General features: G+C 49.9%; 2 protein-coding genes across 3 annotated transcripts; both read left to right on the top strand.

Moving 5' to 3' along the window:
* The first annotated feature begins 1,122 nt into the window (after positions 1-1,122).
* LOC122370580 (dihydropyrimidinase-like) lies at positions 1,123-9,799 on the top strand. The gene is made up of 9 exons (XM_043346282.1): positions 1,123-1,238; positions 2,635-2,729; positions 3,400-3,473; positions 4,978-5,231; positions 5,467-5,640; positions 7,115-7,461; positions 7,687-7,912; positions 8,154-8,613; positions 9,204-9,799. The coding sequence occupies exons 1-9, from the start codon at positions 1,191-1,193 to the stop codon at positions 9,290-9,292; spliced, it is 1,767 nt and encodes a 588-aa protein (XP_043202217.1). The 5' UTR covers positions 1,123-1,190; the 3' UTR covers positions 9,293-9,799.
* Positions 9,800-13,986: 4,187 nt separating this feature from the next.
* Positions 13,987-25,963, top strand: LOC122370576 (cyclin-T1-like). Of its 2 annotated transcripts, XM_043346271.1 has the most exons (9): positions 13,987-14,169; positions 17,024-17,228; positions 18,977-19,100; positions 19,641-19,686; positions 20,615-20,705; positions 21,798-21,962; positions 22,248-22,449; positions 23,000-25,017; positions 25,283-25,963. In XM_043346271.1, the coding sequence occupies exons 1-9, from the start codon at positions 14,024-14,026 to the stop codon at positions 25,313-25,315; spliced, it is 3,030 nt and encodes a 1,009-aa protein (XP_043202206.1). In that variant the 5' UTR covers positions 13,987-14,023; the 3' UTR covers positions 25,316-25,963. The 2 variants fall into 2 exon arrangements, with proteins under 2 accessions (XP_043202206.1, XP_043202207.1); XM_043346272.1 differs by lacking the exons at positions 13,987-14,169; positions 17,024-17,228; positions 19,641-19,686.
* Positions 25,964-25,967: the final 4 nt, after the last annotated feature.

Here is a 25,967-nt window from a genome sequence, read left to right as displayed (position 1 = left end):
GCATTACGGGCGTCAATGGACAATGTATCATTTTTGTTTTGCCAGGCGACTCCCGCAGACTTTGGGAATTATTCGAATCTCGCATGCGCTGACGCTAGGCAGGCATACAGCGTACCTATACCTACCATTTAGGCACGATGGACGATAAATAAGACAAGCTCGTCTATTTTTTCCTCCAAATATTCATCATTTTCATGATGTTTCGCGGTTACAATTGTGTCTATTTTAGATGCATTTCGTGAAGGCAACGGTGTGATGTGCATTGTGCAAGACACAGTTTAGGTCAATGGGATATATTGGGCTTCAAGTTCAGACACGATCCGGAATATTTTTTCAGTCAATGGCGGTCGGGGATCTTTATTCTTTCTGATTGTCAGCAAGTGTACCTAAAGATCGCTTTGGAATGTATCGATTTCGAATCAAGGCATCTTTTAAAACGACGGGCGTGATTTCGCTGAGCTGCGCGCTTTTTATGTTATTACGGCGTTTCCTTCGTCGTTTTATCATATTTTATATTTACTAGGTAGTAGGTACCTACTTATCAAATGGTCGCACTCGGCACTCGCATTATTTTGTTTTATGGTCGTTTGTCGGTCTGAAATTCACATGCCGTTTCTATCCACGCAAAATAACTATAATTGCAACGACAATCACTAATTAGCTATTATAAATATACACAATTAATTGCCTTCAGATAGGATTTAAACCCGCCGTTAAGGCCCAGGGGAATGCCGTTTCGTACTTATGATCCTCACTGCTCAGTAGGTAGTGACAACATATTTCACTGACGACAGACTGCTTAAATGTAAAAAGCACCATATTCAAAGCATAGTCGGGACGATATTTAAATTCGTATCAACTGGGTGCGATGGAACTCGTAGGTACTCAGAGTTGGAAAAGCCCGGTTGATCTTCTCGTAATAAAACGTCTTTTGTCTGGTGAAGGGCACCATAATTCCTACTTTCTAGAAGGGCGAAATGCCATTGACCGTCCCCACGTTTAGCGCCGTATCGCACCGGGGTGGCGTCGGCCTGAGAGCCTCCCGCCCGCCCGCCGACCCGCCCACGAGCTCCGACCCGCGCTGGCGTTGGCCGCCCGGCCGTGCATTGGCAGCGCAGTCGATCGCGAGCGCCCGGCGGGTCGGGTCGCGCCACCGTGGAGGTGTTCCTGTCGAGTGGGTTGTGTAAACCATGGCGGACCGACCCCCGCCTGTGAAGAAGGTGCCGCTGCATCTCCAGGTAGGCTTAAAAAGTGGCCTCACTTTCTGTCCTGGGACTTGTTATTTGCCATTGTACCTAATTAAATGCGTACGGGTATTGGGCATTTTTCTAGATCATTATATGAATAGACATATCTACGTGCTTTGCTGCTATACATAGACGTCTCATCATCATAAAAACACCATTCTCCTTTAGACATTTGAGGCTTTGTATTCGATCATTAACAGTGGTTCAGAACTAGGTGTAATCAACAATAATTATTCAACAGTATTATCTAACGTTTTCTTACGAATATGTATATTAGAAGCTTTGAACATAAGTGCTATGATTCCATTGTTTTCCGATGTTTGCTTCACACCAGATAATTTTCTAAGGGAGAATGATATATTTATATATTAAACCGCTAGTAGGTAGAACAAGTCTTGTAAACGTGGAGCCGATAGGCGAGACGTTTAAAATATTTTTATACCTACGAGCGGTTTAATATATAATTTCATCCCGTACCACCGATATCTTTCAGGCATATACAGAATACGACATATTTCACACTATAGTCTGTACCATATCAAGCTTGCAGTTGGAGTTTCTTCGGCAGATCGCTCCTCCGCTCAAGAATTTGAGTCTTAAAATGTAAGAGCTGTATATACAGAAATTACGCACTGCTTCCAGCAGGGCACTTCGGCTGCAGCCTGCAAACTTGAAACGGAACAGAGTATAGACAATATCTACTAGACGTTTAACAGTTTAATCGTCTAGACGTTTAAGCACGACATCTGATATCTCTGTTTGCACGCGAAGCAATTGTATACGGTGCGGGATCAATACGATTTTAGGTATAGGTATCACTTCATCAAGCATGTGTAAGTCCTGAACAAACCAGCCCATCTGTTAATCCGAAGCTGCGACGTTTATCAGCAAAAGCTTATATGTTACACTCTATTGTATTCTATTAGATCGCCGGTCACTTGGTCGGATAGTGAGGTACCGGGGCCACCGGCTGCTATTCTGGGGCGATGCCATGGCAGCGAGGGGCGGAGACGGGGGCCGCTGGCAGCGAATGTCAACAGCCGCCTGGCAGGGCTCCGGCTCCGTCCCTGACCCTGGCAGGCCTATTGAGCTGCAGGGCCCGCAGCTGAGCTGACTGGTCAGAACGGGCTGCCAGCCAGCTAGGTGGGCGGGTTCCGCAGTCACCCCCACTCAGAAGCACCCCCCCCCCCCACAGCTGGCATTCACACCTGATAATTATTGTTGTCAATCCGCCAAGTTCTCTGAACGAACTAGGTCGGCTAAGCCAGGTCCAACAATGCCATCTTTACCTACAAAGCAAGACATTAATCTCGAGTTCTTAACACGTCTCCCAGCTTTCAACCGGACGCACAACCAATGTCGTCGTCCCGTCTGACATTGCCAACAGAGCGCCCAAAACCGTCTGCTCATCAAAGGCGGTCGAGTCGTGAACGAGGACCGCATCTTCGACGCCGACATCTACATCGAGGATGGCGTCATCAGGTAGGTCCATTAGTCCAATCAACTTTAAATAACCGCGACGATGATAAAGTACCGTACTCTTTACGTGCCTTAGTTTCCCGATTACTTATAAAATGGGCAACTCGGCTGTTCTAATCTCCAGACTGTATGTGATAACACATACTTTTACAAATTAGACTGTTTGGAAATTGGCGGTTACTGCCACCGTTTACCTCCCTTGCGCGATACAAAGCGAGCGAGCCGGACAACGTGGTAGGTATACATACGATACAATATCGCTCTCTACTTTTGATTCTGCGGGTGACATCGCACAATGCCGACAGGTTTCTCCGTACCTGTTTGTGCGAAAGCATACCACATGGATCAGCACCTGAATACTCGCGGGTGTCACGTTATTTACATTTAGAATAGCTGCAAGAGCCAACAAAACTTTGGACTCCCTGCCCTCGATGCCGAAACATCATGCATGACATACATTTAAAATGTGGTACATGATTGAAAACAATCCATGGAAATACCGATGGAAAATAAGAAATAGCGATCTGGAAAACTTCGACAGCTGGGCTGTGTGTGTTTGTAATGGCAGATTTACGAATAGACGTGATACATTTTTATTTAAAGACGATTATCGTTTGGTGTTGCTGTTCCTTTAGCGCTACTTCTCTACATAACGTTCCGTGTTTATTTACAGGCAAATAGGGCAAAACCTTATAACGCCAGGAGGGGCACGTGTCATCGAGGTCAACGGCAAATATGTAATGCCAGGTAACACACGTCAACTCTCACTCACTATGTTTAATAATTATTTTCTTGGTAAAAACGCTTTACATTTATTTAACCGCTAACTCTTACCAAAAACTCGTACGCTGTGCCTGTTTATGTTCCCTAAATCGTGCGTACGTATAAGATGCCGCACCGTGAGAACCTTTGAACTAATTTTTGTGCCTTCCTTCTTACCAGCTCACCATCTTGACATTTTCGAACTTGTACAACGTCTAAATAGTTTGCAAGCATTTATCCGAAACTATTCTGTTTTACGAGTAACTTATTGTTGATTTATAGTACCTACTTATATGAAGTGTAGTTTATGTCTATAGTGATAAACGCTGCGAAATTGACGTCCCAATGAATCTTAACAAACAAGCAAACAACTGAGACAAGCAAATAATGGTTATTAATTAATAACGAAACAATACCGTGCCGCCACAAAAGTATGTACGTACATAGACACTGAATTTCAATGACGTCCAGACTCCCAAGTTATTTCAATAACGTGATGGTACTGGCATTTATTGGTGTCGGTGGCACACATGATTTAGCCCGAATGCAATTAACAGACACCATAACAGACAGTAAGGTCACCTGACAAAGTATTTGCTTGCTCGTAACCGTCTAGCGTTTTCACAGTCTTGCTCTCGGCCATGCCACCATGTCCTTCTCATCCCTACCCTCATGTTGATGCCGGTGCCTCCCCGCGTACCCCTTGTTATCGGCGCCACCCGTGTGACATCCTGTTTATTCTCGCCTGGAAGTCTGAGCTCATCTCCAGCGGCGACAATAATCAACCGTACTGTTTATAAACATAAGCAGAACGGAGTCGCTGCGATACCAGATGTGCGTAAGGTCATTCACCCACAGTAGGTATACCTGCAGCGCGGCTGCAGAACCTGATATCAGCTGCACGCTGACCCCAGGGGAAATGTCTGCTATCTACGTACTTCCGGCGGCTGGCGGCAGGTGAATGTTGGTGATCTGCTGCAGCCTATCCTTGATCTGAAACGTGGTAGTTAGATTTTAGCCTTTTAGTTTTTTCCTCCTTGCTAATAGTGCGGGTAAATGTCAGCTTACATTGTTGCTTTCTGCTTTGGTGTTCTGGAAACTAGCGGCATGACATTATGTGCACTTGCCCTCTGTACGATTTGTACGCTATTAGCTTCCTTGATAAGGAAAGAGTCACGAAAAATATGGCTACCTATTCCGAAGAAACATGCAACAGTGTGCGGTCAGTCTACTGGGCGCTTATAGCAGTAGTACGTCATGACTTCATTCACAGAGGAAAACCTCCAATATGGTACCTATAGAAGCGGGGAAAAATCTGCCGAGAAGTGGATACTTTGCAGTTTCCACGCTGGGAATGGGAACGTTCCGTTGACCGAATATCATTTAGGAAAAAAACTACAAATCTGCCCTGCTACTCGCTGGCCACTGACTACTGAGTACCTATCTCGCATGCCCTGAGCGGAGGCCCACTTCCCTCCCTGCTAACCAGGCGGGATCGACACGATGACGCGCCTGCAGCAGCCGGCCGACGCGGCCGGAGCGGGCGGCGCCGCCTCTGCCGACGATTTCTACAGCGGCACGCGCGCGGCGCTGGCCGGCGGCACTACCACCGTGCTCAACCTGGCAGCACCGCGCCCCGGGGAGCCGCTGGTGGCAGCCTTCGATAGGTGGAGGGAGCTGGCCGACGAAAAGGTCTGCTGCGACTACGGCCTTCACGTGGCGATTACCTCGTGGACCGATAAGGTACGCCGGTGCGCCCGACTTGGGTGCCAAGTGAGTGAAGTGACCACTTTTATGCTTAACGAACACGGGAGTGCAGTCGATTAGACAAAATTATTTATCCCACAAAACACGTTCGTTTATCGGCTCTGACCGAAATTCTAGCCTTTCTTTTCACTGTGCCTGACATTTGATGCTGTGTCCCTTATCTTCTTTCCTCTGTCTATAACCGTACAACAAATAATGTTCTCTGATCTAGACGGCGGCCGAGATATCTCAGCTCTGTTCGGAGCGCGGCGTCAACTCCTTCAAGATGTCGATGGCCGACGTCCACCAGCTATCGGACGCCGACCTCCTCAAGGTCTTCACTCACTGCAAAAAGATCGGCGCCATCGCCCAGATTCACGCCGAAAATGGAGACGCTGTCAGAGAGGTAAGCTTTTAATTTGTACGCTTTTTGACATTCCACTCCAACATTTAAACTTAACCAGAATAGTTGGAAGCATTGTATCATCAATGATTGACTATCAGCCACGAATAACGGACATCAGTTTGTAAGGCTTCAGGCGGAAAAGCGTATGACGGGCTAAAGTCTGGGCTCTGGAGAGGTCTCGACCGCGAAATATGTTAAACTCATGCTGGCAGTTAGGTAATTCATGAACTTCTAAGAAGAAATTTCAGTCGTACCTACATTTATACACAAATGACCATGCCTCAGATCGATTTTGATATGAAACGAGGTAGCTATAGGAGTAAATAAACGTTTGCTTTCTCTTACATCTCTGTCTTTTGAAATCTGAACGATCCCCGAAACAAATCACGAACTATGCTGTACCGCACGGCTTGACATGTATGTAGGTATATTGGGCTTCTGCTTATATCCTTATCCCTAGATGGCGCGGGTGAAAAGCGCCTGAAGATATGCTGTGCCGCAACACTGTGCTGTACTTTACATACTCGCCGACAGATGTCAGCAGCAGTATACGCCTGAGGAGATACTGTGCCGCGCGACACATTTAGAGCTGGCAGTTTACAATTCACACAGCGGGCAATCAAAGCAAGTTGAATTCATATTGCGGTGTGCTCAATTACCTACGTGTGCCTATGCTAGCTCTTGAGTATAAAAAAGGCACAAGACCCGCAATGTCCGAATAATTACCTGGGAATATGGCATACAAAGATAGGAGACTGGATTTGGAAGGTGGGAATTTACTATCTAGCTGCAAATACTCGAGCTTCCACAAAGTATAAAATTTAGCATCATGATTGCGCCTATATAGCAGTGCTTGTTAATACTGCTGCTGACTAGTGAAATGCATATAATGAAATGAAAAATTATCGCTACCCACCCAGGGAGTACCTATTAAAAAATGCCTGAAACGGCTGGAACCGGCTGCTGTCCATAATCTGCTGGACCGGTCAGGGAAGCGAAGCCCTTCATACACGTGGGATAATGTCTTGGTCGGTGGGCCGGTGTTAGCGCTCGGTCGATAGTTCCAACCTGACCCGACCCAACCCGACGTCAGACGACATCGGGTGTCTGAAATAAAGGACCGACGTGCCGCTGTGCCGAAAGGCAAGCCATCCCGAACGTGATTCCGGTGGGAAGGGAGGGGGGGGGGGTCATCAAGGCTCTTGAGCGTCTCAGCAATAACTGCTGCAAGGTCATTAATGCTGTTCCGTATCTTGCCTGATGGATCAGGATAAGATATATGCCAAATTATGACAAACGGCATTCAGCCGTCACGATGTAGCTACAATGAATGCGACTTGCGATCATTCTCCTTCTAGGCGCTTATCAGTAACTATCACTTCTAAGAACTATCATATGACCGACCAGAATCAAACATATGACCCGGCGAGCTACGGCTGCGTCTGACGCGTCTGACCCACCCGCGGCCCTTCAGATGACCAGCCGGCTGCTGTCGGCCGGCGTCACTGGCCCGGAGGGTCTGGCCCTGTCTCGGCCGGAGGCGGTCGAGGCCGAGGCGGTCCGGCGCGCCTGCATGCTGGCCGCTCAGGTGGGCTCTCCGCTGCACCTGCCGCACCTGAGCTCGCCGGCAGCGGTGGACGAGGTGTCCGCCGCTCGCCGGCGCGGTCATATCGTGTACGGCGCAGTGACAGCGGCCGCGCTGGCCACCGATGGCACCCACTACTGGAACCGCTGCTGGCGCCACGCGGCCGCGCATGTGACCGTGCCGCCGCTGCGACCCGAGCCGGCCACCCCAGATCGGCTCGTCGACCTCCTGGCCAGGTCAGTCGGGAACGCTACAGGGGATGTTGAATTGATACAAGTAGTTCAGCGTTTAAATTTGCTGGCAATGTCTTCATAACGTAATGTAGGCTTCGTGGTGGTAAAATAATCAAGCTCACCTTCGATTTATTTGTGAATTATTTATCGTTGTATCCTTCTACATATTTTACAAACGGCCTTGTAATATTCTAAATCCCCAAGCCATAATATGTCGTCTTTTCCCAGCAACGACCTGCACTGCAGCGCCAGTGATCACTGCACGTTCACCTCAGAGCAGCGCGCCGTGGGCCGGGACGACTTCACTAAAATCCCTCAGGGTATCGGCGGCGTAGAGGAGCGCATGGCTATCGTCTGGGAAAAGGTCGTCGCCCAGGGCAAAATGGACCCGATGCGCTTCGTGGCGGTCACCAGCACCAATGCCGCCAAGTTGTTCAATCTGTATCCCAAAAAGGTAGGCTACCGAACGATATAAGTGCACTTCTACTATACTAGAATTTAGTAAGTGAACCAGATATTTACCAACAACTTAGTCTTCAAATATGCTTTTATCATTTATGTATTGTGACAGTGGTAATTGCCTGCTTATCTCCACTTGTTTTTAATACCCGGTACATTTTGGTTGAATACATAGGTATATGTAGCTCAACTTTCTTTTGCATACGGTCCAATCAGTAGTGGCCGCTTTCTCTCAGGGCGTGGTGGCCGTGGGTTCGGACGCCGATCTGGTGGTCTGGGACGGCGAGACCAGCCGCGTCATCTCTGCCAGCACGCACCACCAGCGCTGCGACTTCAGCGTGTTCGAGGGCCAAACGGTGCGCGGCGTGGCCGAATGGGTGGTGTCGCGCGGCCGCGTCTGCGTCGAGGAGGGCCAGGTGCGGGCCGTCCAGGCGGCCGGACGCTTCTTGCCGATGGCCGGCTTCGCGCCGACTGTCTACCTGCGCGTGCAGCAGCGGGACAAGGCGAGGGCGCCGCGTTCGGTGGACCGCAGCAGTGCCGCTACTGACGGCGGTCCCGGCGCTCCGCCGTCGGTGGCCCCTAAGGAGCCGCCCTCGCCGGAGACTGAGACGGACGGCACGGTGCCGCCGCAGCCACCGTCTCCGGCGGCTGGCGATGGCGGTCACCATCCCAGCTCACCGGACACACCGGATTCGGGTGAGAAAGGGTCGCTAACGGCCCGTCACCAGTTCAGCTCACCGGACACACCGGATTCGTGTGAGAAAGGGTCGCTAACGGCGGTATCGTGTGTGGCGCCATGGCTAGAACAACCATGTTCAACGCAACCTTGAACAATAATGAGCAACAATCAATCGACAAATGTAATTAGTACGTACAATAAAAGCGGAAAATAAGGAAAACATTTATTACGTTCGAGCCTTGATGCATTGATATGGCATTAATTTACAAGTAGATACTTTTATATTTTCTTTTATAATCATATTATCCTTGACTCGAATAAGTCTCAAGCAGAGTCAGTTGATATGGAATAATATGGTTACTTATATTGTTTGTAACCAATGCATTAGAATGAAATTTTTCATATGTTCTCTGAATTGTTTGACAATCTAGGCATGCGATTATGTAGGCACTGGGCATCCATGAATTATGGCCGTGAGATATATATTGCAGCGTACCTATATTGTCTCCTTATTTATTATTCAGTGCAATTTGTGGATGTGACGCTATTCCACCTACTTCCTTTGACGAGACGCGTAAATCGACATTCGCGTCTGGCTGTGCCCCAGGTGACATCATGGGCAGCAGGGTGCCGAAGAGGACCGCAGTGAAGGTGCACGCCCCTCCGGGGGGACGGTCGGCAGGCAGCTTCTGGTAGTCCGGATCGTCCGATCTACATACAGCCTGATCCGGATCGTCTCCGAATGACGGAGTTCCGAAAAGCCGATTCACCCGATCGATCAAATGACAGAATTTATTTACTAACCCAGCCAATGCTATTGGCAATTGTAGGCCTCCCATCCCAGTGGCTGCAGTAAAGACCCGTCGGTCCTGGTAAGCAAGTCACATTTTGTGATGCTCGCTGATCGCTCGACGTGCCGTGCCGTGCCGTGGTGGCGTTTGGTTAGAAGGTATCGGGGTGCTATGTAGTTGTCGAGCCTTACTTTGCGGGTTGATTTTTTCAGCTTGTTCCAAACGGCAGATTTATTGTGATGCGATGTGAGCTATTTTTTTGTCGACCATGTTTTCCTGGGGCGATAAGATATATATGAATACGTTTGATAAGTAGGTGACTTTTATGTCTTTTGGTCAGCTCATGTCTCTGAATATGTTCAGATAAGTACATACTAACGCCCCCACGGCCCACTCGTTTGTTGCACACAGGCCCCAGAGCGTAAACCGCGTATCGATCGGTTCGTACTTCAGCCGATTGCTGAATGCTGAACATGGCTTGGAAGTTGGAACGATGTAATATATTGTGAATGCAGCTAATATTTTTTTTCAAATAACGGTTGAATTTAGCGACCACGTCACCATTGTTGGGCATTACTACTCGTCTCGGCTATCTTATGACTATATACCTACCTAAGCCTTGACTGTTGGAGGTGACAGAGATGTAAATTTGGCTTCGTATTCAATGCAGTTGACTACTACGTCCTCGTTGTTTTGTGAGATCAAGCTGGCCATCCTTGAGGGGCCTTTTTTCACCCCAGTCGCCGGAGCCAATGTTGCTCCGACCTCCCCGGCTTCCGGTCTCTGTGACGGTGGATAAATATAGGTACATTATACCTACAAATGACGGCATGGCGGGAGAGCCGTTCAATCCAGTTCCCATGAGCCGCATGGTGAGAGTGAGTGCCCACTGTGCAGGCTCATCTCTGATTTTTATCACCGCTTGTTCTGAAATCGGAGGAAATCGTTAGTCCCGATTGTATCGATCACTGCTAGCTTGTTTCCATTACTGGATCCGGCCGAGGGTACCTAGGGTGGGTTAGCCAATCCAGTGGCAGGCGGTATTGGATCGGGTGCGTGGACGTGATGAGTGGGTTTTTACCCCCAAAAAGTTTTTAGTTTTTTTTTCAAAATTTCTAGAACCAATCGCGTCTCACTTTCGTAGGTATACCTACTTTGCTAGCTAACTTTAAAGTTTTTTTCTTCAATAGATAGAATAAGAAATGATAGGTGAATAGGGTAGGTAGGTTTGGTAGGCACCTACCTACAGCTGTAGGTAGGTGCCCTAGCCCACCTACACTTTTGGTTTTATTATTTTTCTTGAAAAATGACCTATCGTCAATTTTGGATGTTTGAGTAAACGCAAATGCACCAAATGGCAAATATTATCACCCCTAGGATCTACCAGTGCCCGGACGCTTATGAAATCTGAAATAACCACTATCGACCATTGGGAATTTGGGATAGCCATTATGCCTATGCAATAGCCCACATGCCCGTTGGAAGTCGTTGAAATGTGAAGCAGGCAGGGTTACCAACGGGAATTTTTCTAAATCCCAAGATCGCCGCGCGAATTTCCCAAAATCGAGCTCCATATCCCAAGGTCGACAGAATCAAAGCCCAATGTGCATCCCAAGGTCTATAGAAACCAAATATAGAGCAAATAAAGTGTATTTGACGTATTTCCAAATCTTTGGTTGACTAAATAAATCAATATCGTTAACATAACTTGCATTCGGCACAGTTACACACGCAGGCATAGGTACAGAGACACAGCAAGTTACCTGTCTGGGTTTTACGTTTATTTCCCGTTTCACGCGGTTTCAGTCTGGCGGCAAAACCATCCAAAATGTGCGCACTTGACTAGCATCGATAACCCGAACAAATATTGGGACAGCTCACACAGCTTTAGACAGCTTTAGAAGGTGGGATAGTTCCTTAAATCGACGCGGAAGCCACTGGGTATTTCGCTAACTGCCTCACTTGAGAGCTGAGACGAGGACGAGAGAAACAAAGTGAAGACGCGTCAAATAAGGATAACTTATTCAGGGGCGGATCCAAGGGGGGGGTCACATGGGTCATGGCCCCCCCCTTGAGGCCCGGTGGCCCAAAGACCTTCCAGGGGCACCACCGGCCTATCAGGGGTATCACAGTCCTGACAGGGGCACCACAGGACCGCCAGGGGCACCACAGGCCTAGCAGGGACACCACGGGCCTGGTGCCCCTGGGCCCTGACAGGACTGTAACGCCCCTGACAAGCCTGAAGTGTCCCCGGCAGGCACGTGGTGCCCCTGACAGGCCTGAGGCGCCCCTGCAAGGCCGGTGGTGCCCCTGGCAGGCCTGTGGTGTCTATGGCAGGCCTGTGGTGCCCTTGCTAGGCCTCTGGTGCCCCTGACAGGCTTGTAATGCCTCTGGAAGGACTGTGGTGCCCCTGGGCCCTGACAAGCCTGAGGTGCCCCTGACAGGACAGAGGTGCCCTTGATAGGCCTGTGGTGCCCCTGGCAGGCCTCTGGTACCCCTGACAGGCTTGCGGTGCCCTTGGAAGGACTGTGGTGTCCCTGGGCCCTGACAAGCCTGAGGTGCCCCTGACAGGCCTGTGGTGCCCTTGTTAGGCCTGTGGTGCCCCTGGCAGGCCTCTGGTGCCCTTGCTAGGCCGCTGGTGCCCCTGGCAGGCCTCTGGTGCCCTTGCTAGGCCGCTGGTGCCCCTGGTAGGCCTCTGGTGCCCCTGCGCCCGGAGAGGACTGGCGCCCCTGAAAAGTCTGAAGTGCCCCTCGGCAGGCCCGTCGTGCCCCTGACAGGCCCAAGGTGCCCCTGCGAGGCCGGTGGTGCCCCTGGCAGGCCTCTGGTGCCCCTGGCAGGTCTGTGGTGTCCCTGGCAGGTCTGTGGCGCCCCTGGCAGACCTGTGTTGACTGGTGCCCCTGCTAGGTCGCTGGTGCCCCTCACAGACCTGTGGTGCCGCTGGGCCTTGACAAGCCTGAGATGCCTGGCTATGACAGGCTCGTGGTGCCCCTGATAGACCAGTGGTGCCCTTGCTAGGCCTGTAGTGCCCCTGGCAGGCCTCTGGTGCCCCTGCTACCCCTGCGCCCTGAGAGGACTATGGTGCCCCTGAAAAGCCTGAAGTGCCTCTCGACAGGCCCGTGGTGCCCCTGGGCCCTGACAGGCCCAAGTTACCCCTGCGAGGTCGGTGGTGCTCCTGGCAGGCCTCTGGTGCCCCTGGCAGGTCTGTGGTGCCCCTGGCAGGCCTGTGTTGACTGGTGCCCCTGCTAGGCCGCTGGTGCCCCTCACAGGCCTGCGGTGCCCCTGGAAGGACTGTGGTGCCCCTGCCCCTAGGGGTGCTCATGGGCCCAACAGGCCCGTTGTGCCCCTGACAGGCCTGTCGTGTATACTTGCTAGACCTGTGGTGCCCCTGCTTCCTGGCAGGCCTGTGGTGCCCCTGGCGGGCCTGTGGCGCCCCTACAAGGCCGTAGGTGCCCCTGACAGGTTTGTGGTGTCCCTGGAAGGACTTTGGTGCCCCTGACAAGCCTGAAGTGTCAAGGACAGACCCTTTAGACGCCAGGGTCAAGTTCGTCGGACTGACAACGATTTGCTTACCTGATAACGTTCCTGGTAAGTACTCATTACTCAGCGTCCACAACATATATACACATAGCACATTCATATATACTTGCTTACAATTGGTAAATGTGGTTGTGGCTAAGAGGTAAGATACTGACTAAAAATAAAAAATAAAAATAAAAAAGTGAAAATGGGGGCACCACCAAAATGAAGTGGACGAAATCCGTTGAGTTTTTAATTTTGGGTATAGGTAGGGGCACCACTTCGATTCATGACCCTCCCCTTGGAGTTTTCCTGGATCCGCCCCTGAACTTATTCGTGCTTCGTTGGTTGCTTGGTAAGGTACAGTGAAACCAAACGAAAGAACGCTCGGTTGTGTTCGTCCAAAAAGGACGGTTTGCAAAAAAAAAAAACAATTAAGTTGTGTTAGATGTATTCCTGATTCCTTTGTTTGGTCTTTATTAATACTTTTCCTTTTTCCAATGATTAAAAAAATGTGCTAAAATTAGCGGGAGTCGAAAGCTCGGGACAAATCCCAAGGTTTGCTGTTGAATCCCAAGGTCCCAAGGTCGGGTTCAATATCCCAAGATCTTGGGACAAATCCCAAGCTTTGGTAACCCTGGAAGCAGGACGAGCAGATGCCATTCAAGCCGTTGACTGGGAAAATTTATGGTCCTGAAAACTGAAGGGCTCAATGAAGTATCTTCTTTTCATTGATTTAATGATTCATCACTTCTTTTCTCATCTATTTCTAGTTATAACTTATATTATTTTAAATTGTAACATCATAACATTTATTGATTATGTAATGGTAATGAGACTTTTGATTTAGTAGCAGCTTTCTTCAAGGGTAACGTACGCAAAATTATGCTACGCCTAAATGAGTTTTCTTTTCATTTCATATTGTCTTTCGAAATGATGTTTTCATTCATTTACTAGGCTATTATTTAGTTTGAAGCTACTTTGAAAGAAATTATCGAAAAAGTAAATTTATTTTGAAAACTATTTCTTATAATAATTTCATTGTCAACTGGCGGCAACCGACGCGCAGTTTTCTCGACGCCATGTTGTGTAGCGTGGTCGGCGAATCTGTGTCGCAGTGATGGCTACCCAAGATCGATGGTTTTTCTCGAAGGAAAAGCTTGTAAACACCCCAAGCAAGAAGGATGGGATAGATATGAGGAAGGAGCTATTCTACAGGCAACAGGCGGCAACGCTAGTGCAAGATATGGGACAGAAACTCATGGTGTATCCTTTGCGTGCTGCGCTTTTGCCGCATTTTTATCAGTCTTTCATTTATTGCTTAAAATTGTGTTTTATCGAGCTTTTAGCTGTATAAAATCGTTGAATTTGTTTTCTTTAATATCTCTTGTATGTTTGTTATTGGTCTTTAACTTGGTTGTAATGTTTTGAATCTTTCTGCCATAAAGTCGCCATGTTTGTCGTGAATCTTTTTGTCAACTTTCCAGGTAGAGGTGTTCCATTTTTCAGAATTTTGGGTAGAAAATGACACTAAATTATCGTTTTTTCATCCCAGTATTAGAAAAGAGGGATTATTTTATCTTCAAATTAAATTACATGCATTTGAACTAGGGTACGTAATGACTTGTCAGTTGATGCTTCCACATCAATTTCTTGCAAATCCTGTCAAATCCCTGACATTAAATCATACTTAATCAAGTGGCACTATAAATGACATTTCATCATTTCCCTAAAATATGGATGTTGCTTACATCCCCTTTTCTCCTCCTAGGATTTCTTTCTTCATTGGCATACTTAACCAATATCCAGTTAAAGGATGCTGCCAGGTTGATTGTGTGGTCTGTCGATACTGAAATATTAAGTAAGGTTACTTTTATTTTAATTTTGCTAGAATATAATAGCTCATGGTAATAAAGATAAGCTTTAAGCTAGGTATTTCAAAAGGATATTTTGAAAATTGTTCTTTTTACACTGGTGATGCAGTAAGTTAGTTCAGTAGGGATGTAAATTGGTGTGGTGTCAGGTAGTTGTTAAGTTAGAACATGCCTTTTCCACAAGAATGGATTTAATGCGATCTTCTGATAGGGCATAACAAAATCTGCCATTTTATGCTGTATTTGAGATTCTTTTTTATTGAAGTGTCCAGAATTTTGAACAGGCTTGCACCTTTTTTGATAGATGAGTGGTGAACCTGAAGTATTATCTTTTTTTCCATTGCCTGTTTTCATTGCTATTAGTGCTCTCTCCAATGAAAGCTTTTTGTGCTTGTGTATCTTTGAAAATCTCCCTAGCTCTCATTGTAGATATTTCTTATTTTTGTTACACTTATTTTATCATCATCAAATTTTCTGTTACTATAAAATGCCAGCTTTTTGAACAATCTTGGTCTTATTATGGTTTAAAAAAGTTGAAATAGGTAGACAGTTTCAAGTTGCAAGTTTTACTGTAAAATTTGCACTTAGGTTGAAATTATTTGCCTCCTGTTGATTGCAGATAGGTAAATGTTTTTTTCTTGAACCTGCCTTTTGTCAAATCCGCTCATGACATGTTTATTACAGCATACCTTATCAAAATTTTATGCAAGGCTGCCTTTCTTACTGGTCTGTGACATTAAGCATACTGAAGGATGGTTGTATGTAGGCATCAGATAACCCTCAGAGGTTGGGCAATGGTCACATTATCAAACCCAATCATCAGAGGGATGTGTGTAGGGATTTTGTGTGATTCAGAGAGGAAGTAGTTGCTTCAGGAAGCAGTTGCTTCCTGTAATTCTCTTTTACTACTGGATAATCCCAACATTATATTTTGGCTTGGGTGTTAAAGGGGAAAATTTATCACCAACAAACAGACTAGTGTTGAAAATTGCTGGTCAGATATAGACTAAGTTCAATCAGTGGGAAAAGGATCAGCATAAATTTCATTGGTAGAATGTAGAGTGTAAAATGACCATCCACACAATGCTTTTCCTCCATGAAATTGGAGGGTGGAAAATTGTGTTAAGAATTTAGGGTAGGAGTGCAAAATGATTTTTATTTTAATGTCATTTTCCGCCCAAATATTGGGGCACATAAACAACAAATCTGGGGATCCTTACTACTGGCATTCAAATTCAGCTATTCTAGTTTACCAATTGCAGATGTTTCCTTAGTACTGACTTGGACATAATCAAATGCTAGCATGAGCCATAAGGACTACCGACTATCTGTCAGCTTTTGTAATCACATCCATGATGGAAATGTTGGTCCTTAATCAATAACCACTGCTTGCTATCCTCATACAGAGATAAGGTTTCCAGGAATTTTTTGCATTACCTACCTATCACATTTTCCCCATGCTTCTGAAGTAACACTGAAACAGTATGACTTCTATGGGGTTTTTGGGGTGCTGATCATGAATATCATGTTAGTTTTGATCACAGATGATGTCTTTGTGCATTTGGGCCAGGTCAGGTCAACCAGAACATAGGAGTCCTGCCAGGTTTTCATAGTAGGGGTCAACTGTCTGACAGCTTGGTAACATGTTACGAAGGCACAAAAACTACTTTGTAAATGTTCAAATGGTTGCTAAATTCGAATTCAGCTCCAAAACGTAGCCAAGAAACATGAAAAACTTGATTAAGTGATTGTGAACCGAGGTCATCAAAGGTCAATAACCTGACCTGACCGTCAGGTGACCTTGACACCCACCCAAATATGCATGGGACCAACATCATGTCATATGTTTGAACGCTTTAAACCACGAAAAGACTGCAAACCGAGCCGACATACGCCGAATCGCGATTCCGGTCAAACATGGTCTCTAGAAATAGGTCACAGTCAAAGGTAATTTGGGTCAGGGTCATGAAATTTTCAGGGTGGGTATAAGATTGATTAACTCGAGGGTACTGCAAATTTCGTCGCGATCGGCTTCTTTTTACGCGAGTTATTCGCGAAAAACCGAGGGGAGGTCCGTTCGACCCCTCCCCCTGTACGGGCGAGGGTTAGTGCACTATGTCTGCTTGTATTTTCTTGCATAGTCTCACAATATTTGATAGTGTAGCTGCCTATTTAGTGTCTGTCAGTATTATCAAGTGGATATTACAACTGAGTTTCACCGTGGATTCCTTAACCAATAACATCAGATCCCAGCTGTGCATCAACTCAGCCATCGTGTACATGCATCGGTTCTACATGTTCCACTCATTCTCCAAGTTCCACCGAAACCTGATGGCACCATGCTGCCTCTTCCTGGCCTGCAAAGTGGAGGAACAGCCCAGGAAGCTGGAGCACCTTCTCAAGGTCGGCTGGAACTGCATGAACAAGGAGCCCCTGGACGTCAAGTCAGACGTGAGTTGCCGTTTGGTTTGCAGCTGAGCTGCTTAGATAGACAGGTGTGACTGTGTAATTCTGGTTCCATACTGCCTTCAAGTGCACTTAATGGGATGTTTTTGTTTATTGTTGAGGTGCTTACTGGACAAATTGTCAGTTGGGTATTGCATTGGTACTTTCTTGTGTATCGTTGTCAAGGGGCTTTTAAGCCCGTTGTACACGGGCAACTCCCGTCGGCAACTCCCAGCAATCGGTTGCTCGGCGACAGCCTTTTCTGTTGCTCTGGGTTGCTGAAGTGCTGCCAAATGCTATTCAGGGTTGTTCAAATATTGCCCAATATGTCGGCAACATCCGACGATCGCCGACGGTCGCTGAGCGTGACGTCACGATAATTATAACCAATGGACGAGCTGTTGCTCTCGATCGCCGAGAAGTTGAATATTTTGAACTTTCTGGCTGTTGCTGCGGTGTTGCTGGCCGCTTCTGCTGTACGAGCATGCAGCTATGGAGCAGCAAATAGGCAAAATATTTACAAAATACCGTCCTCTTAGATTTTTCAATGCCGATTACTAGTCAGGATATCTGAAAGGGATTTTGACAGGTTGGATATTGGTCTCAATTCTGATTTGTTGGTGGGGATCAGTGCCGGAGAAACCGTGGGGGACCGTCCCCCCGGGCCCCATTAATTCCATTTTCTGGGGGGACCTGGGGGCATAATATATAACGAAAGTGGGCCATTTTTACTTATGTTTAAAGAAAATTAACCACTTGGGCCTGTATTGGTGTTCTAAATCTCATTCCAAATATCGGAGCCCTATATCAGTGAGTAGATCTCAATAAGTCGGAGTTCACAGCAAGCTAGTGGGCCCAGTCTGAAGATTCCAGAACAAATCTTCGTATGGCATTTCTTCGTCGCGCAATTCTTCGTCCGCAAATCTTCTTCGGCGCATTTATTCGTGTCGTTTTATTTCGTCTCGCATTTCTTCGTAGGCGCAAATATTCGTAGCGCATTTCTGCGCCCATGAAGGGCGCAGAAATGCGCTATGAAATGCGTATGACCCCTGAAAGCACCCATTCAATAAAACAATCGCTTTGGACTAATTATCATTTTAGTGATTATCAACCCATGCCACAGATAAACAACATACACAAGCTACTCCAACCTTTGATATTTGTTTTAACTTTTAATACCACGTTTTGGCGTTCAAAAGATAGTGGCATCACTAGCGAACGATGGCACAGGCAAGCTATCATTACCTAATACATATCGTCTATCGATGCATATATAATATGCAGAAAACTTTAATATCCAACGCCACAAACCTCAAACAACATCTGCGTCCGGTTGTCGGTGGGCTCTGGAATGCCGGTTGTCGAGAGTCGCCCAGTTCCTCGGCGTGACGTAATTGTGACGTCAGCAATGTGAAAGCAAATTCATCGGTGTTGCTAGGAGTTGCTCGCATGCTGCCACCGGTTGCCCGGCGATCGGTTGCCCAGAGTCGCCGAGCAACCGATTGCTGAGAGTTGCCTGCGGAAGTTGCCCGTGTACAACGGCCTTTAGAGTTAACAGTTATGTTGCTTTCATTTGCCATCATAAGTTGATGTATTAAATCATTGTATTCGAAAATCACATCCATTCCTATCTTAATTTTTTATTTGCTGTATTATTTCTGGATGTTTGTATTCTTTGTTCTGCAGCTAATGATGTCTGTAGCTTTTCATTTACACCAGATGTGCCAAGCTTGACTTTTTGTGTGCATTTTCAGAAATTCAAGCAGCTGTATGACGAGCTGGTGAGGAACGAGAACATCCTCCTCGCAACTCTTGGGTTTGACTGCTCTATTGATCACCCTCACACTCATGTTGTAAAATGCTGTCAACTCATTAAAGGTGAGAATGTCATTCACAATGCTGGTTCAGCTACAGCTGGCGATAATGTGATTTGTGTGTGTTCTTTGTTTGTGCATCTTAGTAACCACACTGTATCTTGATGCAATTTTGTTTTGTTTTGTCTATTTATGTCAGTGCCAGTGTGCTTAGAGGGATAATCTTGCAAATATTTTATTTGAATTGTTTCCCATGTGATGTCATTTTATCATGCTAATGATAAAAATGTAAGACAACAGCTAAGTCTATATTTTCTTCTGCTGTGTTTTGAGCTAGTTTTTGAACTGTTTCTGGCTCTCATAGTATATTACAAAGTAGATTATTCTAAGCTCAGTAAGTACAGTTAGGGTGGGTTTTTCCGTCAATGGGGCCAGTTTGTTAGCCTGTCGCTGGAAGTGCCCGTGCGGAGGGAATGGTAACCCAGTCGGCAGCAATGCTAACTGGAGGCTCTCCATTTTCCATGGGTCGGCCGGCCGGCTGACCCGCTCCGCACCGCGCGCTGCTGGCTGGTGTCTCTTGTCCGTGTGGCAAACGCACCCACAGCTAGCAGGGACTTGGCGCAAACGTCCTACTTCATGGCCACAAACAGGTGATTGCCCTGGGAAGGACGGGGGGCCAGCCTGGCCACCGGCCGAGACTGGCGCGTCCCGGCCACACGTTCCCCGGCTCGCGTCGTAGGTCTGGTCAGCCTTCGGCCTCACCATGTATGGTCAAACCACCCTTTTGTATTATGTAATAGGGACTTAATGCTTTCGGTTTTGTTCACCACATCAGTTATTTGATTAAGAAATGTAGCCCGAAGTGAATTTCATCCCATGATATCTTTGCATTTTACCTATTTTTTATTTAGTTATGTGCGCATGCAGTAGTTATCTTCGATTCTATTTTTTAAAGTTTTTATGCGTGAATAGACGTTAGCAATGTAAGCAGTAAAGCTTCAGCTCTAAGGCGACTCTGAGTCAATTCGTCGCTTCTCTTGTGCCACGCTTCCCCTCTTTACGCCATACTGTTAGGCCGAAGGCTGACCACTCCTGTGACGCCGCCGGGTAATGTGTGGCGTGGCTGATACATGCGCCGTCTCCGGCCGCTGGCCAGGCGGCGACTGCTGAGTAGAGGTAGCGCCGGCTCTGGCCGCTGACTGATCGGTGGCGGGTCTCTCTTCTCACTGTCCCACTCCGCAGACGTGTCTCACCGTACCTGAGTGCGGCCCGGCGGCCGGCGCCCCCAGGCCGAGCCGTGGCCGCGGGGCGCCGCCGCCCCGCCCAACAGCACCTTTTCAGGCCGACACGCGCCGCGTCGGACACGCCTGAGCCCAGATATTGTCTGCGCGCATGCGTGCTCTTTCTCGGTCTGGCGGGAGCGCGGTTGTGTTGCGCTCGGCCGGACTGGCTGGTGAGGCGGTGTGCCGGTGTTGGTAAGGAGCGCCGCAGTGTGTCTGTGTGGTCTGTCCGCGTGTGTGAGGTGTCCGGACTCGGGTGGCTGACAGTCCGCCTCCCCCTCCCTCTGCGTGCTGACAGCCTGCACCTGACCATGATGTGCCTGGAGTACCGCTCCACCCTGGTGGCCTGTGTCTGTATCTACCTCGTCCACAAGTGGTCGGGCCACGAGGTAAGACACGCTGATGACCGACCGCTACGTGTGCTGGACATGCAATTCTTATAGAATTGTAAATCAGTATGTGATTGGTTGTTCTTACGGTTAGCTGTTATTGCATTTCTTGAAAAGAAACAGCGCACTAATGTGAACGAGGTGTTGCAACGTAAACCCGACTAGACAGGAATGTTTAAAGGTAGTGTGCCACCTTTGAAAGATTTCCCATTTTATTTTTCCTAGGATAAGAAGCTTCTGTTTTTACCTAATATCGCAAAAAAATCAAAAATGGGCCTGGAATAGTGCCTTTTTCGCCTAAAAGTTTTTTCGGTTTTTAGATATGTATAACAACTGTAGTGGGCTCACCTGCAAACAGGCGTCGGGCAACAATCGCGATTGCGGCGCACTTGTGACAATAAGCAAAGGTCATTATAGTGTTACGACCATACGACGTACGGGAATGAGTTATCAGCTGTCTAATCGTAGACAACACAATGTCGAGCCTTAAACTGTAAGCCCGTATTGGTATTGTTTCTTTTATTTGGCTGTCGAACATTATTTATGGTTTGAAATATGATTTTATGTAAAATAATTGATATGAAAAAGCCCTCTTATAAGTTATGACCCCATTTCACCACACGCAAGTGGCAGAAATGACAATGATCAGCTGACGCATTTTTCTTGGCCGAAGTCAGAGCGCGCGGCCCGACGCACCACGCGTATTTGGAAATTCCGACCTCGACGAGCATCAGAAGCCACCTAACAGGCGTGTTCGAAACCGCAGGAGATGATGATGAACGGGTTTATCGAAACTTGATTGGATGAGCATATCGATAAAAGCGATTTCAGTGTGTGCATTTATTGTTCATAGTGGTGTGAAATGTGGTTGGGGTACGACCGACAACCCGTCGGGGCGAATTTCGCACTGGGGTACTCAAAATTTGAAGAATTTAAGACGTTTCCATGAGTTTTGAAGGTATGGATAAGTTCTAAAAATCCGGTTCTCCTTATCTGGGCCATTAACTCCATACGGTCCAAGAAAGCTGGCACACTACCTTTAAGATGCTTAATTTTTGTCTCGTTCTTTACCAACATTGTGTCGCTTTCCAGATCCCGAAGTCGTCCAAGGGCAAGGACTGGTTCTGGTACGTCGACCGGGACGTAACTTTGGAACAACTAGAGCGCGTTAGTGAGGAGTTCCTGCTCATCTTCAATCAGTGCCCCTCCAAGTTGAAGAACAAGATCATGAAGTCCAGCCGGGCCATCAGTGATCAGGTAAGATGATATATCTTGTCATTTGTCAAGTCTGAAAGAAGGCCATGATTTCTTTACCTTTTTTGTTATTTCTTAATTTCCGTGAAATGTATTTGCAAGCTTCATTTGAAGGCTGGGGAGACTTGCACTTTTACTAACCAAATTGTTCAGTGTTCACAGCTGTCTATTCAAGTTGCATTGACTAGTTTGATGTCCACTTGTCCCGTCTTCTCCATTTCTGAGCCGGGAGGGGTTAGGTAGCGCGCACCGATCGTCACACCTCTGTGCCCGTTTGTGTGTCTCCAGGAGGCGGAGCAGATGAAGCGGCAGCGGAACGAGGCGTCCCGTCCGCGCCAGCCGGCGCCGCCGTCCGCGGCGAGCTCCGGCAGCGCGCCGGCGGCGGCTGGAGCGGGACCGTCGGCGCCGCTGCTGGCGGGGCCGCCGCCGCCGCCGTCCGGGGCCTCGGCGTCCGCCGCCGCTCCACCGGCCGCCGCCGCCAGACCCACCGGTCAGTGCCCGACAGTCACAGTATCAGCTATCCGTCTCAGCAGTTCTGCCTATATCTGTCTAGATCGTCTCGCTCTTCTCTCTTCAATTATACTTGCTTCTCCCATCCCTTCTTCTCTGTTAATCACCTCAATTCTTCAGCCGCTTTCACCCACCCCTCTTGATGGTTTATCCTCTAACCTTTTCTCCTCTCCTCTTCGATCCTCTTCATGTTCTTTCACCTGACTCTTTTCGCCTCTTATCTCTTCTCTTTTTTTACAGTGAGCTTTTATTTATTTACTTTTTGTGATGTTTTGTAATTTTTTTGTGTAGGTCTTTTACCGACCACTGAAAAAAACTTGCCTTTGACCCGGTGCACCCCGAAAATAATCAGCTGCCAAAAAACTTACCCATCACTCAGTGTACCCTGAAAAATGTAGCTACGAAAAAAGTAACCTATCGCCTAGTGTACCCTGAAAAAGATAAGTTACCAGGCTATGCGGCTTGTGCTGCGCATGTGCACTCGCAGGTTTGTGTTGCTCCAGCTGTGTAACTGTCTCGTTCCCGCCCAGGTGCTCCGGAGCACGGCGGATCGTCGCGGACGGCGCACCAGCCGCCGCTGCCTCCGTCGCACTCGTCGAGTGGCTCTTCCTCTGGACAGCGGCCCGACTCGCACAAGCTGGCAGCGCGCGCCTACCGCGACAAGAAGGAGCGCGAGCACTTCAAGGTCGACAAGAAGCGTGACAGCGAGCGCGACCGGAGACCAGCGCCCCGGCCGCCGCTGAAGCAGGAGCCGGGTGCCTCTGGCGACTCGCACAAGCCGCGCCAGGACGCACTGCACAAACCGAGCAGTGTCAGTGACGTGCGCGACTTGCTGAAGGACGTGGACGCTCGGCACAGTCTGCTGAATAGCATGGAGCACCCGGCGCAGCGCGGCGCCGAGCCGCCGCGGCAGTCGCACTCTCGGCCGCACCCCGGCCACGCGCGGCCGCACCCGTCCGCGCCGCCGTCGGCCGCCGCCACCGCCGACAAGCCGCCGCACTCGCGGAGTGGCCAGGAGCTGTCGGGCAGTCACGGGGCGCGTCACCCGTCGTCGCAGCGGCACAGGACTGACGGTGACTCGGCCCACAAGTCGGGCCATCACCGGCGGTCGGCGCCGTCCGCGGCCGCCGGCTCCGGCGCGCCGCCGCCCTCCTCCAGCAAGGCGCCCAAAGTGGAGCGGCCGCCGCCACCGCCGCCGCCTCCCGTCTCGTCCTCGGTGCCCACCAAGCAGGAGAAGCGGTCGCCGCTGCGGCTTGACCAGCCGAACGGCGTGTCTCTGCCGACGGCGCCTCCGCCGCCGCCGGTCCGGGACCCGCTCTCGGCCAGCCTGGCTCTGGCGCAGATCAAGGACGAGTTCATGCCGACGCCGATCATTAGTCCGCTGCGATCGCCGCTGTTCAGCACTACCTCACCGGACCTTGCCGACGCGCTGCCGCCGTCAGAGCCCGAGCCGTCGCTTGCCAGCATTGTGCCAAAGATGGAGAAGAAGTTGTCTCCGCTGTTCTTCACCGAATCGTCTCCTCCCGCCCCACCGCCGCCGCCTCCGCCGGCTCCGGCGCCGCCGCCTATAAAGGTAGAGCACAAGACTCCGCCGCCCGTGGTGCCGCCCCCGCCACCGGCCGCGGCGCCGGCGCCTCCGCGCGCCCCACCTGCCGAGTCCAAGTCGCGACCGAAGCCGCTCTCGCCTCTGAAGCTGCCCACGAACGGCAGTGGTGGCGGCTCCATCTTCAGTCCGCCGGCGACGCGGCCCTCGCGCGGTCCGCCCACCGATCCGGAGCTGGTGCTGCCCAAAGTGGACGACATCCCCATGTTTAGCCCTCTGAAGGGCGGCACTACGGGGAGCATCCGTCTGCCGCGCGGCGGCGGCCCGCTGCCCGGCGAGCCGCGCTCCAACTCCATCAGCAGCCACGACAGTGACTTTGAGCTGGTCGCTCCCGCTCCGTCGCTGCCGCCTCCCCCGCCGCCGCCGCCGGCCCCGGTGGCGCCCGTGTCTGCGGCTCAGGCGGCCGTGCCGTTCAAGACGGCTCCGTCGGAGGACGTGGCGCTGGCGAAGGTGCCGTCGGCGCCGCCCTCTCTGATGAATGCTCCGATCTCGACGAGTTCTCTGCTGGGAGAGGCGGGCCGCGAGGACCGCCACAAGCACAAGGAGAAAAAGAAGAAAAAGAAGGAGCACAAAGAGCATAAGGAGCATAAGCACAAGAAGGAGAAGAAACACAAGGAGCATAAGGAGAAGAAGAAGGACAAGCACCGTGATCGTGAGGAGCCCAAGCTGAAGATAACCATTTCCAAAGACAAGCTGGAGGGCACGGAGTCGGCGGCGGCGGCGGACACGTTCATTCCCAAGTTGACCATCCGGCGTGAGAGCAGTCCGCTCTCCAGCCCGGGCAACTCGCTCAAGATCCGCATCGGCAAGGGCCAGGTGACGCCGGCCGAGGCGCCCAAGGCGAAACGTCGCCGCGAGAGCTCCGAGTCGGACCCGGGCAGTCTGGTGGCCTCGCTGCACACCTCGGCGCCCAAGCACAAGCACAAGCACAAACGGCACCGTCAGGTGAGTCCCGCCGCCGGCTGAGCGCCGCGGCCGGCCGAATCGCGACTCATTGCGCGGGGAACACACTAGGGATCATTAATATTTTTATAGGGGTGTTTTGGGGGACATGGTAATCATGGGCTGGCAGCCAGACCGTTCCAGTTACTTATTGCTTCAGATTTAGCTCACTTGCGGTGGTCAGTTGTGTCTGTGGCTGTGTCTGTCTGTCTGTCGGCCGAGTGTGGGTCTGATTGGCTGCGGCTGACCGGGCCCCCTCCACCGGCAGGACTCGGACCGCTCGGACGCTCTCCATTTCTAGCCGATCGGCCGACCGCCGCCGCCGGCTCGCCCCGCGGCCCCGGCCCCGGCCCCTGCGCGGCGGTGGCGCTCCGCCCGCCGCGCGCCAGCCGCCTACCCCGGGCTCTAGCTAATGTGTATTGTGTTCATGGACTCTGTGATGTATGGCGTGGTGCGGACGCGCGCTTCCCGGCCCGCCCGGCGCTCTCCAGCGCCAGGGGCGGCGCCGGAAACTTGAGTGCTGTGATGATAAAAAACGTGTAAGTCTTTCCGAGGTGGGCGCGCACGTCCTGGAGCGCTGGACCCGGCATCGGCACTGTCTCCAGCCCTCCCGTCCGCGCTACCCCGCCCGGCGCCGCCCTCGCTGCGCGCCGTCACTCACTACGCGCTCCCATCGCGCGTTGTTGCTCAGCCGGCCGGAGCTGGCCGGTCCGCCGCCGCGGCGCCCCGAGCGCGGCCCGCGGCTGTTGGTATTCGTGGTGCAATGTGGCCAGAGAGGCTGCCTAATCTGCGCCCGCCGGCCCAAGGTCCTGTTTTGTACCTACGTATATTTTGTATGTATCCGTAACATGCATGTTAATGTATGTCTAGGTATGTTGTGTGCGGGGATTCGTCCCTATGATAAATGCCTGGCTACCGCCACATTTATGCAATATATCGTAAAGTGTGATGCT

Source organism: Amphibalanus amphitrite, unplaced genomic scaffold, assembly GCF_019059575.1.
Source record: "Amphibalanus amphitrite isolate SeventyFive unplaced genomic scaffold, NRLGWU_Aamphi_draft 001146F_arrow, whole genome shotgun sequence".
NCBI classification, from domain to species: Eukaryota; Metazoa; Arthropoda; class Thecostraca; order Balanomorpha; family Balanidae; genus Amphibalanus; species Amphibalanus amphitrite.
Note: the sequence above shows the minus strand (reverse complement) of the source record. Positions and strands in the feature narration are given on the sequence as shown.